This window comes from Xyrauchen texanus, chromosome 5 (assembly GCF_025860055.1).
Source record: "Xyrauchen texanus isolate HMW12.3.18 chromosome 5, RBS_HiC_50CHRs, whole genome shotgun sequence".
In the NCBI taxonomy this organism is placed as follows: domain Eukaryota; kingdom Metazoa; phylum Chordata; class Actinopteri; order Cypriniformes; family Catostomidae; genus Xyrauchen; species Xyrauchen texanus.
Window position 1 is genome coordinate 34,810,569 of NC_068280.1, and position 13,951 is coordinate 34,824,519.

Genomic DNA, 13,951 nt, shown 5'->3' on the forward strand with positions numbered 1-13,951 from the left:
TCACGGCACTCTGCTTTCAGGCCTCAACAGTCCCGGCTCCATGGACGCGGTGTCCCCGCCTTCAGCGCCACGACTGTTCCCCGGCCGGCCGGTTCAGACGAGTCCAGAGGACGCCAACATCAGACCTCCTCCTCAGTCACGAACCCGCCCCCCGCCGGGTGCGCGGAGCACGGTAAGTGCTTTGAGTTTATTCTCAGCACCAGAGCCTCGGGACGCCACGTTGCCTCCCGACGCCGCGTTACATGTTTCCGCACCGCTGCGAAGCCCCGCCGGGTACGTCCAAAAAACCTGTCCCCTTGGTGCCCCTAGCACGGAGTTTAGAGGCGTGGCTTTCACTGCCCAACCCGTCACGCTGGCTGCACTGGACCATTTGACTCGGTTAGGCAATTCAGTTTGCCAGGTCTCCGTCCCCCTTCGTGGGCGTACATTTTTCCGCAGTACGTGGCCAACATGCCCATTCCCTGCACGAAGAAATCGCCTCCCTTCTATTAAAGGATGCGATAGAGCCTGTCCCTCCAACCGAAACGAAGAAGGGTTTCTACAGCCCTTACTTCGTTGTACCCAAGACGGCGGCTTACGACCGATCTTGGACCTGCGAGTTTTCAATCGGACCTTGTCCAAACTCCCGTTCAAAATGCTCACCCAGAAACAAATTCTATCTGGCGTCCGGCATCTAGATTGGTTCGCAGCGGTAGACCTGAAGGATGCGTACTTCCACGTCTCAATTCGCCCTCGACATTGCCCCTTCCTAAGGTTCGCGTTCGATGGCCAGGCGTATCAGTACAAAGTCCTCCCCTTCGGCCTGTCTCTGTCCCCTCGCGTCTTCACGAAAGTCGCAGAGGCAGCTCTTGCCCCGCTCCGAGAAGCCGGCATACGCATACTCAATTACCTGGACGACTGGCTCATACTGGCCCACTCCCGAGAGTTACTATGCGCACACAGAGACCAGGTGCTCAGCCACCTCAGCCGTTTGGGGTTTCAGGTCAACTGGGAAAAGAGCAAGCTCTCCCCGGTCCAGAGCATCTCTTTTCTCGGTCTTGAGTTAGACTCAGTTGCAATGACAGCACGTCTCTCCAACGAGCATGCTCAGTCAGTGCTGAAATGCCTCGCTTCCTTCAAGCCAGGCGCCATGGTCCCGCTAAAATGTTTCCAACAGCTCCTGGGGCATATGGCATCCTCCGCGGCGCGGCCGCTGGGGTTGATGCATATGAGACCACTTCAGCACTGGCTCCGGACTCGAGTCCCGAGACGAGCATGGCGCCGCGGCACGCACAACATAAAAGTTACCTCTGCCTGCCGCCAAACCTTCAAACCCTGGACAGACCTCTGCTTCCTAAGGGCAGGAGTACCCTTGTAGCAGGTGTCCCGACGCGTTCTGGTCACAACTGACGCCTCCAAATTGGGTTGGGGCGCCGTATGCAACGGGCGTGCAGCCGCAGGCCGGTGAAACCGAGACCCGCTGCGCTGGCACATCAACTGCCTAGAGCTGCTGGCTGTTTTTCTGGCCCTGCAGAAGTTTCTCCCGTTAATTCGGAACAAACACGTCCTAGTCAGGACAGACAGCACCACGGTCATAGCCTACATAAACCGCCAAGGCGGAGTACGCTCCCACCACATGTCACAGCTCGCCCGTCGTCTCCTCCTTTGGAGTAAGCAGCGACTCAAGTCACTGCGTGCCACTCACATCCCCGGCAACCTCAATGTGATAGCGGACGCACTGTCAAGACAAAGATTGCCTGGCGGAGAGTGGATGCTCCACCCCCAGTCGGTCCAGCTGATTTGGGACCGGTTCGGCAAGGCTCAGGTAGACCTGTTTGCCTCCCAAGAAACCTCCCACTGCCCGCTCTGGTATGCCCGGACAGAGGCTCCCCTCGGGGCAGACGCGTTGGCACACAGCTGGCCTGCAGGGCTGCGCAAGTACGCATTCCCCCAGTGAGCCTTCTTGCACAGGTGCTATGCAAGGTCAGGGAGGACGAGGAGCAAGTCATTCTGGTTGCCCCTTACTGGCCTACCCGGACTTGGTTTTCGGACCTCACGCTCCTCACGACAGCCCCTCCCTGGCAAATTCCCCTGAGGAAGTACCTTCTTTCTCAGGGACAGGGCACGCTCTGGCACCCGCACCCAGACCTCTGGAACCTCCACGTCTGGCCCTTGGATGGGATGCGGAAGATCTAGCCGGCCTACCACCGACCGTCATAGATACAATCAATCAAGCCAGAGCCCCCTCTACCAGGCATCTCTACGCTCTAAAGTGGCGTCTGTTCGCGGACTGGTGTTCTTCCCGAGCCGAAGACCCGCAGAAGTGCGCAGTTAGGTCAGTGCTCGTGTTTCTTCAGGAGAGGCTGGAGAGGAGGCTGTCCCCCTCCACCCTCAAGGTGTATGTCGCCGATATCGCGGCCCACCACGACACGGTAGACGGCAAGTCTCTTGGTAAGCATGACTTAATCGTCAGGTTCCTAAAAAGTGCCCGGAGGATAACTCCCTCCCGGCCTAACCTGTTCCCCTCCTGGGATCTCTCGGTCATCCTTACGGGATTCCAGAGACCCTCCTTCGAGCCGCTTGACTCAGCTGGACTCAGGGCCCTCTCTCTCAAGACTGCCCTGCTGATCGCGCTCGCTTCCATCAAGAGGGTCGGGGACCTGCATGCGTTCTCTGTTAGCGACGCTTGCCTGGATTTCGGTCCGGCAGATACTTTCGTGATCCTAAGACCGCGACCAGGCTATGTGCCCAAGGTTCCTACCACGCCCTTCAGGGATCAGGTGGTGAACCTGCAAGCGCTGCCCTGGGAGGAGGCAGACCCAGCCCTTTCACTGCTGTGTCCAGTACGTGCTTTACGTATTTATCTGGACCACACACAGAGCACCAGACGCTCTGAGCAGCTCTTCGTCTGCTTTGGGGGACAGCAGAAAGGGAACGCTGTCTCCAAGCAGAGACTCGCCCACTGGGTTGTCGACGCCATTTCCCTGGCTTATCACACCCAGGCCGTGCCCCCCCTTGCGGGTCCAAGCTCACTCCACCAGGAGTGTTCTGTCCTCATGGGCACTGGCTAGGGGCACTGCCCTAGCAGACATTTGTAGAGCAGCGGGCTGGGCAACACCTAACACTTTTGCAAGATTCTACAATCTCCGAGTTGAGTCAGTATCGTCCCGTGTTTTCTCAGGTACCGAGCCCGTAGAACTTCGGTGGCACGCCCACGATCTGACCGGGTGAATCGCTTGCACCTAGCGCCCTTCCCCTAACCAGGGGACACAGTGCGCCTTCATTCCCAGGAGATCTCAGGTTTGGGACACTGGTCGATTCCTCCCTAGCCCTCGTGGGTCGCAGTTCAGCGGAGGAACTCGCTGACCCAAGCCACTGCGGGTACTGCAAGCTACCCTGTACTGGTATAGGTGCTCCACAGGTCAGGCCTCCTTCGGACTCCCCTTGTGTGTAACACCACGGTTCTGTCCCCTCTGGCGAGCTGACTCCCGTGTTTCCCTTAGGCAGTCATGGCTACCTCGGTTGCCGTGCTGTATGTTCCCCCCTCTATGAGGCTGGATCCACCACCGCACTGACTTTTCCACATAGGCCCTAAGCAGGCCACACTGGTTTTGCCACTTAAACTTGCCTCCCCTCTCGGGTAGGCGTGGCCTCCGCAGGGTCTTCTCCGCCCTGAATAAGGGCTAAGACCCCCTTCCCTCAATGCATGTAAGGCCCCCGGCCTTAGTTGCTCTATGCGAGAAACATAGAGAGAAAAGAGGCCCGGCCAGGCTTGGCCCATTCCCAGGTTGGCGGCCAGCACCTTGTTTCCCTCCAGGGTAACGATAAGGAATCCTGATGGCTTAAATGGGGCATTGGGGAAGGGTACATGCAGCCTGATACAGTTGGTCGTCCTGCACGTAAGAATACCTGCTCGCTCCTGTATCAGCAGTTCACGTACACGGCTCAGCGCATGGCACTTTTATAAGTGGACCTCTTGTGTCGCTTCTCTGACACAACGTGGAGAGAGCGACAGAAGGGGAACGTCTATGTTACGTATGTAACCTCCGTTCCCTGATGGAGGGAACGAGACGTTGTGTCTCCCCTGCCACGTCGCTGAGCCGAGCCACTGTTGTGGCCGGACCATTTCCGGCTCCTCAGAAAAATCCTGAATGAACTCCCGTATTTGCGCCACTTAAATACCCGTATGTCCGGGGGCGGGACATGCAAATTCTGGTTGCCAACTCTCATTGGCCTTTTTTCATAGTCCAGAGGTGAATATCGGCGCTCAAGAGAGACCCCTAGTGTTGCTTCTCTGACACAACGTCTCGTTCCCTCCATCAGGGAACGGAGGTTACATACGTAACCTAGATGTTCTGCATACAGAAACACCTTGTTGATGAAAAAGGTTAATGGAGAATGGCCAGACTGGTTCGAGTTGACAGAAATCCTACGGTAACTCAGATAACCACTCTATACAACTGTAGTGAGCAGAATAGTATCCTACAATCCACAACATGTCGAACCTAGGCGTATGGGCTACTATAGCAGAAAACCATGTCAGGCTCTTTATTAGGACCATAGTGTTCCTAATAAAGCACTCAGTGAGTGTATGTTGCCAACCGTCCCGTATAATAAGGAATCGTCATGTATGAAATCTATACGAAATGCCATGTGTCCAGTATTTTAGCGTCACAAACCAAACTGCTGAGAATGTTTCACAATTCAAGAGAAATGTACCTGACATATGTGAGTTGTGTGAGATATCGGCTGTTGCTTTACACGGACTCCACACTTGACAAAATCAGCTGGGGGAAAAATCTGTGACAATCAGCAAACATCTTCTTTTGTATTTTCTGTCAGAAGCAGGACAGTTTTGTCAAAAATATAGCATTGGTGTGCATGTTAATTGTTTCCCACCATTGTGATTTAAAAACATCAGTAAACGCACCTATTCATGACATAGCATTGCATTTTACTGCATATGCCAGATCTCGTTCTGGAAGAGAGAGAGACTCAGCTAAATGACAGAGAGAAAAACTGCAGCACTTTTAATACAAAAGAAACAGCACAGTAGTACGGGTGTAGTTAAAACGCTTCACATATTTTCTTACATTTCCCTTGTAATGAACACTATTTACTGCCAAAACAACTACATTAATCCAAGGGGAAGTACACTATTTTCATGTTAAACCTTTTCTCTCCTTTTCTCTCTTTCTTGTTGTTGTATGAAAGCATTTTTAATTTTAATTGTAGGAGGGGCCGTTCACTGTTTTGAATTAGGGGCCGTTTTTCAATGTAAATAAGCTCAAGATGAACCTCTTTAACTTTTGAGCAGCGCCTCATGCAGGAGTACCTCTATATATGAGTCATTCATACAGTTTGGTTGTATTTATGTTGTCCCCAGAACAATTTGTGGAATTTATATTGTATTTCACCCGATTACTATTTGAATAGGCTTGGTAAAAAGAATTACGACAACTAATTAATGTTACACCCTGCTGTGGGCCTAAAAGTAAAATGTAATTAATTAAAGTCATTTTCAACTTTTGTCATTTCCTCATGTCCCCGGAGCTCCACGTCAAACATCTTTGACAAAAATAAGTGCTAAATCATAGGATTTCTATTTTTTTCCCCCATACACTTAAAAGTTTAGTATTACATTCTCTCACATGTATTCATTTATGGTAATGGTGCCATTTTAACAGTGATAGTGGAGGTTTTTTGTGTGTAGTAATAAGAAATCAAGTTATTTTATAATAAAAGCAAAAACTGAGTGAGATCGCCATTCTGTGGCCACTGATATAAAAGGCCAGAACAATTTAAACTGTCTCCGGTGTAGTCTATTTCAGCCCGCTCTCCATGTGTGTGTGCGTGTGTGTCCCATCTTGGTTTGTCTTGTACAACAAATAGCATCAAGGCATAATTTCCCAATTACTTGGGAAAACGTGCGTATGCATGGTTAATGAATGAGACCTAATAGCTGAGAACATGGCAGAGCAAGATAGGGAAAAGCAGCAAGTGAGACCAGAATGCAAGAGAGTTAAAGACAGGTGGAGAGTGAGAGAGAAAGAAATTTTTGTGCCACAAATCGTATTTAAACATTTGACATGTAGTTTATGTTCTAAAAAAACTTCTGTTTACTCCCTTGTCAAAGAACCAATTAACACACACACACACACACACACACACACACACACACACACACACACACACACACACACACACACACACACACACACACACACACACTATTTGGCATTATGCTGAGATATGTTGAAGATTGCTGATGTGTTTCTGACTGTTTATCAAACCAGGCCATGTCTCATCCGTGGGTGTATTTGTGTGTGTGTGTGTGTGTGTGTGTGTGTGTGTGTGTGTGTGTGTGTGTGTGTGTGTGTGCGTGCATGCGTGCTTGTGTGTCAATATTCGTGAGTTTTTCCATGGTGGCCAGATTTACTCCACCACAGATTGTCTGAGTTCTCTCTGTGTTCACAGGTTTGATCCTCAGAAGGGCTTCTGGTGCCAGCTGCTGGAGGGGGGCAGGACTAAGTGCTTGGGGAAGAGCAAGGGCCGCAAATACCCAGCCATGGACTCTGAGGTACCGCCTTACAACAGCACCACCTCATAACAGTAAACTCTGTGCAAAATGGAGCCTTTAATATTTAATGAGTGATGAATGAACTGCATTATAGAGGCATGCCATTATTGAGTAATATGGGTCAAGATAGAGAGAGAGAGAAATAGACATAGCTAAAAGAAAATCAAGAATAGAATTCAAGTCTTCATGTGTATTTGAACTCGAGCTGACCTCTGACTGTTCAATATTGCAACAGCTCATGTACTGAATAGCTGATATCTACTGAACAACTGATCTCACTCTTTTGTTTCACAATTATTTAATTTTCCTTCTCTATGTTTTTTACATTCAAACAGCAAAATACCAATAGAAGGAGTAGATAGGAGTAGTTTACACAAAAAATAAATGCTTTCATTATTAAATCCTGTATGCTGTTCTTTTTCTGTGGAACACAAAAGAAAAATGTTGAAGAATGCACAGTATATGTAGTGCACCTGCAACACATTAAAAGCAGTCCATATGACTTGAATGCAAGTTTTAAAAAAAATAGTTTTCAAATCTATTTAAATATATAAAAAACGTCATGGGGGAAGGAACGAGACGTTGTGTCGATTGTAGTGACACAAGGGGTCTCTTCTGAGAACCTCGCGTACCTCTGAACTTGAGAAAAGGCAAGTTGGCAGACAGAATTTGCATGCCCCGCCTCCAGACATAAAGGTATAAAGGGCTTGCAGGTTCACGACCTGGTCCCTGTAGGAACCTTGGGCACGTAGCCTGGTCATGGTCTTAGGATGATGTGAGCATCTGCCGGACCGAACTACAGGCAAATATCGCTGACAGAAAATGCTTGCAGGTCAGAGCTGGAAGAATACCAATTTGTGAACAGATGCCACTTGAGGGCGTAAAGCTGCCTAATAGAGGGAGTTCTGGCTTGGTTGATTGTGTCTACAACTGCAGGTGGTAGACCGCTTAAGTCTTTCGCGTCCCATCCAGGGGCCAGACGTAGAGATTCCAGAGGTCTGTGTAACGGGTGCCAGAGGGTGCCCCGTCCCTGAGAAAGAAAGTCCTTCCTCAGGGGAATTTGCCACTGAGGTGCTGTCATGAGGAGTGTGAGACCCGAGAACCAAGGTGACCTGTTCCTCGTCCTCCCTGACCTTGCACAGCACCAGTGCAAGAAGGCTCACTGGGGAAAAATGCGTACTTGCGCAGCCCCCAGGGCCAGCTGTGTGCCAGCATGTCTGTGCCGAGAGGGGCCTCCGTTAGGGAGTACCAGAGCGGGCAGTGGGAGTTGTCTTGGGAGGCAAAGTAATCTATCTGTGCCCTGCCAAAGCGGCCCCAAATCAGCTGGACCACCTGGGGGTGGAGCCTCCACTCTCCGCTGAGCGAGACCTGTCGCAACAGTGCGTCCGCTGTCATGTTGCGGTCACCAAGGATATGAGTGGCGAGCAGTGACCTGAGTCACAGCTTAATCCAAAGGAGGAGATGGTGAGTTGTGACATGTGACAGCAGCGTACGCCACCTTGGAGATTTATGTAAGCTATGGTGGCAGTGCTGTCTGAATGAATCAAGATGTGCTTGCCCCAAATCAGTGGGAGAAACCTCTACAGGGCAAGGAGTACAGCCAACAACGCAGGTGGGGCCCCGTCCAGGAGCCAGCGGCTGCGTGCCCGTAGCACACTGTGCCCAAACCCAGTTGAGAGGGTTCTGTGGTGACCACGACACGTCTGGACACCTGCTGTAGGGGGACTCCTGTCCGGAGAAAACAGAGGTCTGTCTAAGGGTTATCACCCCTTCCTGCCCTCTGATGGCAGGAAGGGGTGATAAACACACAGTATGTGTTGCTGCGCCATGCCCATCTCGGGACTCGAGTCTGAAGCTAGTGCTGGAGCGGTCTCATATACATCAACTCGAGCGGCACGACCGTGGCCAAGGATTCCATATGCCCCAGGAGCCTCTGGAACCGTTTGAGAGGAACCGCTGTGCTTGGCTTGAAGCGAGCAAGGCACGTGGGCACTGGCTTCGGTTGTGAGGTGCGCTGACATTGAGACGGAGTCTATCTCAAGAAAAGAGATGCTCTGAACCGGAGAGAGCTTGCTTTTTTCCCAGTTGACCTGAAGCCTTAAACGGCTGAGGTGCGCGAGCACCTGGTCCATGTGGGCGCATAGTAACTCTCGAGAGTGTGCTAGGGCGAGCCAGGCATCAATGTAATTGAGTATGCGGATGCCCACTTCAGGTAGCGGGGCAAGGGCTGCCTCTGCGACCTTGGTGAAGATGCGAGGGGACAGGGACAGGCAGAAGGGGAGGAACTTGTACTGATACGCCTGGCCATCGAACATGTACCATAAGAAGGGTCGGTGTCGAGGCAGAATGGAGACATAGAAGTACATGTCCTTAAGGTCTACTGCCTCAAAACAATCGAACGCAGGTTAGAATTCGCCTCTGCTTGAGATTTTGAACGAGAGTTTGTGTAAAGTCCGGTTGAGAACTCGCAGGTCCAAGATTGACCGCAACCCACCGTCTTTTTTGGGTACGATGTAGTAAAGGCTGTAGAAACCCTTCTTCATCTCGGCTGGAGGGACAGGTTCTATCACGTCTTTGAGTAGCAGAGTGGCAATCTCTGCTCTTAAAGTGCTTGCGGCGGGGTGGAGCAGGTAATAGTGCATCGGGAGGCAAACACACTTCCAGAGGCTTGGGTGCTGAGAAAAAACTCAAAGCACTTACCTGCCTCCACGTACCCGGCAGGGGAGGGTTGTAGACAGAGGAGGGGGGGTCCTGTAGGGACGTCCTTGTTAGTCCTCGGGCATTCTCCTCCCAGCCCTCCATCGGGGGACGGATTGGTCTTACTACTAGCTATGGAGCAAACGTCTGGCTTCCTGGGTGCACCTTCTCAGGAGCATTTAGGGGTTGTAGGGCCCTAGAAGAGGTCTTGGAGACGGGAGGCGTACGCTGCCTGCGGGGTGCTCGACGCTGGGGCTGAGAGCTGGGCCCAGGTTGAGGTGGAGCTGGTGGTGGTTTCTTCACAGGGGGACACCCACGGAGAGCAGACGGGGGGCGGCCTGCGCTGGGACGGTGCAGCATGATGTGAGAGATGGCCTCCGTCTGCTTCCTCACTGCCGAAAACTGCTAGGTGAAGTCGTCAACGGTGTTGCCGAGGAGACCGAACTGGGAGACAGGGTCGTTGAGAAAGCGGGCTTTTGTTTGGCTGGGAGCGGCACCCAGAGCCGAGGTACCAATCATCAAGCCGCGAGGGTTGGGGGAAGTCCAACCCAACGCTCACAGTGGCCCGGGAAAGCATGTCGGCCATCTGCCCGTCAGACTCTGACTGAAACCGAGCCCGCTGCCATCCCCAAATCTCCTCCATCGCCAGCCAGGTCGTCCTCAATCCCATGGGAAGAAGGAGCGACACGGGGGCAGCTGGAGTGGCGTTCGTTTTGAGAAATGAAAGCCACGACCGCAATGTTGCCATGGTCATGTCCTCGCAGTAAGATCATGAACTATCCACAAACGCTGCCTCAGTGTGATCGCTACCCAGGCACACGAGGCAGCGTCTATGACCGTTGGATCTGGAAGGATACCAGCCACATCCAGGAACTACACAGCGGCGGAAGGGCATCTTTAAAAAGACGCGTCCTAAAAAGGACGTTCAACGCTCGCTCGTGTATGTTGCTCTTTTACCAGAAAAAACTATTTTAGAAGAGAATAAACTCTTTTAGAGAAATCAAACTCTTTTAGGAGAGAAGTGCTGTCGAAGCACCCAGGGGCAGAGTCTGCACAGCGTGGATAAAGGAGAAACCCACTGGAATGCCCCGTCAGATCCAACAGAAAGCTCTCTTGCAGAGGTGGGTTAAGCAGTCGTGAAACACAGCTCGCTGATCACACAACCGTTCGGCTCCGAAGAAAAAAATCTGCCTGACATTCGCTCCCCCGCTCCCCTTTATACCCGTATGTCCGGGGGCGGGGCATGCAAATTCTGTCTGCCAACTTGACATTGGCCTTTTCTCAAGTTCAGAGGTATGCGAGGCTCTCAGAAGAGAACCCTTGTGTCACTACACTCGACACGTCGTTGAGTGAGTGACAGAAGGGGAACATACATTTCTTGAGTTTATTCCTTTAAAAGGGCACTTTTATTGCTCTAAGTTGGGATGTTAATTTCAAACTAAGGGCTTAGTAACTACTACTGTACTGCTTAAAGTACTGTATTGCTTAATTTAGTTGCACCACCTTTTCTTAACTAAATACTTAGCCAGTAGGTTGTATGCTTTCTGTAAAGTAATCGATTAGAAAAGTAATAGCACATAATTGCTCTGAAAACATTTTAAGAAGATTGTAAATAGACTATACCAAAGTCTATAACTGTTCTGCTCACTAAAGATGCTTTCTTTCTTTTTCTAGTCACGAGCCTTTCTCTCCAGGTTCTACAGGGATCAGAACATTGAATTATCTAAGCTGCTACACAGATTGGGTCAGCCTCTTCCAGCCTGGCTCAGAGAAGAGCTGCAGAAGGTCAGGTAGCCCTAACCAAACCACTGCTCCTCTGGGTCAAAGCTCCAGGTTCACACCTCCAAGCAAACTAGACACTTGAACAGTACTCAATGCCTCCCACCTACAAGCTTGTGGAGCAAAGGTCAAAAAATGCAACTCACCAAACACTGGTGCTTCTGGAAATGTAATGTGTCCATGGCAACAAGAATATTTGCTGCAAAAGGTAAAAATTTGAAAATACACAATAGGCAGTGAAATACAAAGATCTAACTGTGACCCTTGAACTTCACATGCAGCTGAATATTGACTGCATAAAAACAGCATATCTGGAAAAAATTTATTTAAACCCTAACAGACTTCATACTATATTTAATGTTGCTTCTCCATCAGACAGTGGGCATAGATTTTATACTTGATAAAGAGATTTAGAACTGAACAATGTATGGCACAACTACTGTTCATAACCTCACTTTTGAAAATATATCAGTCAATCAATGAGCCAAGCAAAGTGAGGATGCTAAATTGTAAGAATCACTTACAGAGAAATAAAGAGCACAGTCATGTTGGAGTCTTTCATTTTGCTGCATCAGCTTTAAACTGGTCAATGGAGTGATGTCATTGTGATGTCAGTATCTCAGTCCATGTCTCAGTTTCTGTTTCATTAGACACAATGACCTGAGGAGTGAGAAGCATTTAGGTATCAGTTTGTGTGTGCATCTGTGCAAGGGCAAATACATTTGCACGTATGTGCGTCTAGACGTATGTCTGTAGCCGGGTAGCCTTAGCTCCGCCCACTGGACTGCAACTGGTTGGCTGATGAATTTGAAATGTGACTTTTATTTTTGAAAACAATTTGCCTCAATACAGTGAGAAAGTGCTTTGAAAAATATGTAAATAACTATATATATATATATATATATATATATATATATATATATATATATATATATATATATATTCAATAAACACTGGGGAGATTCATGTTTCAGTAAAACAGTTCTTGCAATGTTTTGTCTCTGCGTTTTTTGGATGTGTGGTTGAAAATACACTTACCAACAAGTTGCAAGATGGCTGCAAAGGGATGCGAGGTATACAAACTAAAGACAAAGAAGATGAAAAATCCATCATATGTTCTTTTTCTCTCAGGTCAGAGTGTTTTTATAAAACTTTAAACCTACATATGTGAAGGCTGTAAAGGTGTAGTGATCATTTTAAATAAATGAACACACAAGGGGAGGCGGATGTTTAAAACTCTGTGCCATTGTGTACATCCAATGTTTAATTCTGTGTTGGGGGGGATTCATGCGGTCTCCTTGTTTATATCCGCATCTCCTGCTGAACACATTTAGATGCACTCACTGATGTGTAATAGCCTTACTTCCCCCGTAGCGTATTTAGGGGTTTCTATGAAAGTTCACTAACTGGTTAGTTCGGTAGTGTTGTGTTATGCTAATAGCTTAGCTGTACTGTGTTAACAATATGGCTTCGGCAGGTTGTGCATGCACGGTAGATTGCCCCAGAAGAGTCTCTTTAGGACGTCACCATAGCAACCAACACCAGTGATTTGTGATCAGGGTCAACACTAATGAAAACAATTTCATTGATGCGAATGAACGTCCACAATGCACAAACAAACAGTTATCACTTAAAGTGCCCAGATACTCACACCAATATATGTAGCGAATTTGGAATGATAAACGTACACTGTACGGGTTAAAGTGTCATGTACGTTACCATAGTTTGTAAGGGAAACAGTATGTGTGAGCTAGGAATTAATTTAGTCTTATTCCTACATAAATATGTAAGGAAATTTATAATGGAATCAGTCACATTTAACAACTGTTATAATTTAGATAAATGACAAATAACTAGATTATTTGTCTGAATAAATTCTCCACCATTAAAATCGTAATACAACGTCTTGTTGTATCAGCTTACAATTTCTACTGTAGGGTATTAGCTTTAATAATAGAATTATGATTAATTCTCTTATTGGAATAATATTATTCTCATGGCTTATTGACAATAATATTACACATATAGTTATAGCTTTGAAGTGAAATCTTTTAGAAACAGGGATGAGATTATTTATCAAACTATACCACAGTCAAAAATATATTTAAAAGGGAAACATGAATAATTAATCATAACTCATTATAATTAATTATGAACATTTGGATCATTTAATAGAATCAACGTGATGTAGCTTAATTAATATTACAATCAATTTATCTGTTCGTCCAGCGAACACTCAGTATTGATCATCTATCAAGTCTCAGAAAATATATTTTTCGTGGCCACACAAAAATAACTTCCTTAGCCTGTAGCTGAGATCAAATCATTAAATTGATGTTGATTTACAAGCAGACCAGAATCAACTCGCAAGAATGTACACAAAAGTTTATTTAACTAAAATACGAACACATAAATAATCTAAACAACAACATACACACAAAATCACTCATACATGAGAAAGGGAAAAGTGAAAATAAAATGAAACCGGAACAGAATAGGGGAAATGCAGTTATGAAAGGAGTCATTTTGACCATCTGAGAGAACCATCGAGCTCTTAATTTAAAAGCACCTTTGTTACCAGGGGGTACGCAAAAGAATTTGATTTTACTTGGTTGAGCCTATAAAAAGAAATACTTGTTTATTGTTTATATGCATAATTTGCACTATTTACAAGTATTTAGATTAATATATAGAAGTGCTAAAACCATAATGTCTCTTTTAAGACTACTGGCTGTTCAGCATTTTATTTTGGTTAAGAGCATATTAAGGAGAGTGTAGTCAAGGCTTTTTTGTTTGAAATAAATTTATCTTTTTTTGTTAATTTCATCAACAACTGAATGTAGAGAATGTATATTAAAAGAGACTTTATTCATATATTGCGTGTATCTCTCTCAACACATAGTGAAAGGATCTCGG

The 13,951-nt window shown here is 47.6% G+C and overlaps 1 protein-coding gene across 3 annotated transcripts in view; it reads left to right on the plus strand.

The window, feature by feature from the left end:
- The window catches only part of LOC127644444 (bifunctional heparan sulfate N-deacetylase/N-sulfotransferase 4-like), a 135,242-nt gene extending 123,390 nt beyond the window's left edge, over positions 1-11,852 (plus strand). For 2 of the 3 annotated variants that reach the window (XM_052127630.1, XM_052127629.1), the window contains 2 exons: positions 6,457-6,559; positions 10,931-11,852. In XM_052127630.1, coding sequence (XP_051983590.1) covers positions 6,457-6,559; positions 10,931-11,050 — 223 coding nt within the window. In that variant the 3' untranslated portion in view covers positions 11,051-11,852. The remainder of the gene's footprint in view (positions 1-6,456; positions 6,560-10,930) is intronic. The other variant, XR_007970656.1, reaches the window with a different exon arrangement.
- The last annotated feature ends 2,099 nt before the right edge of the window (positions 11,853-13,951 follow it).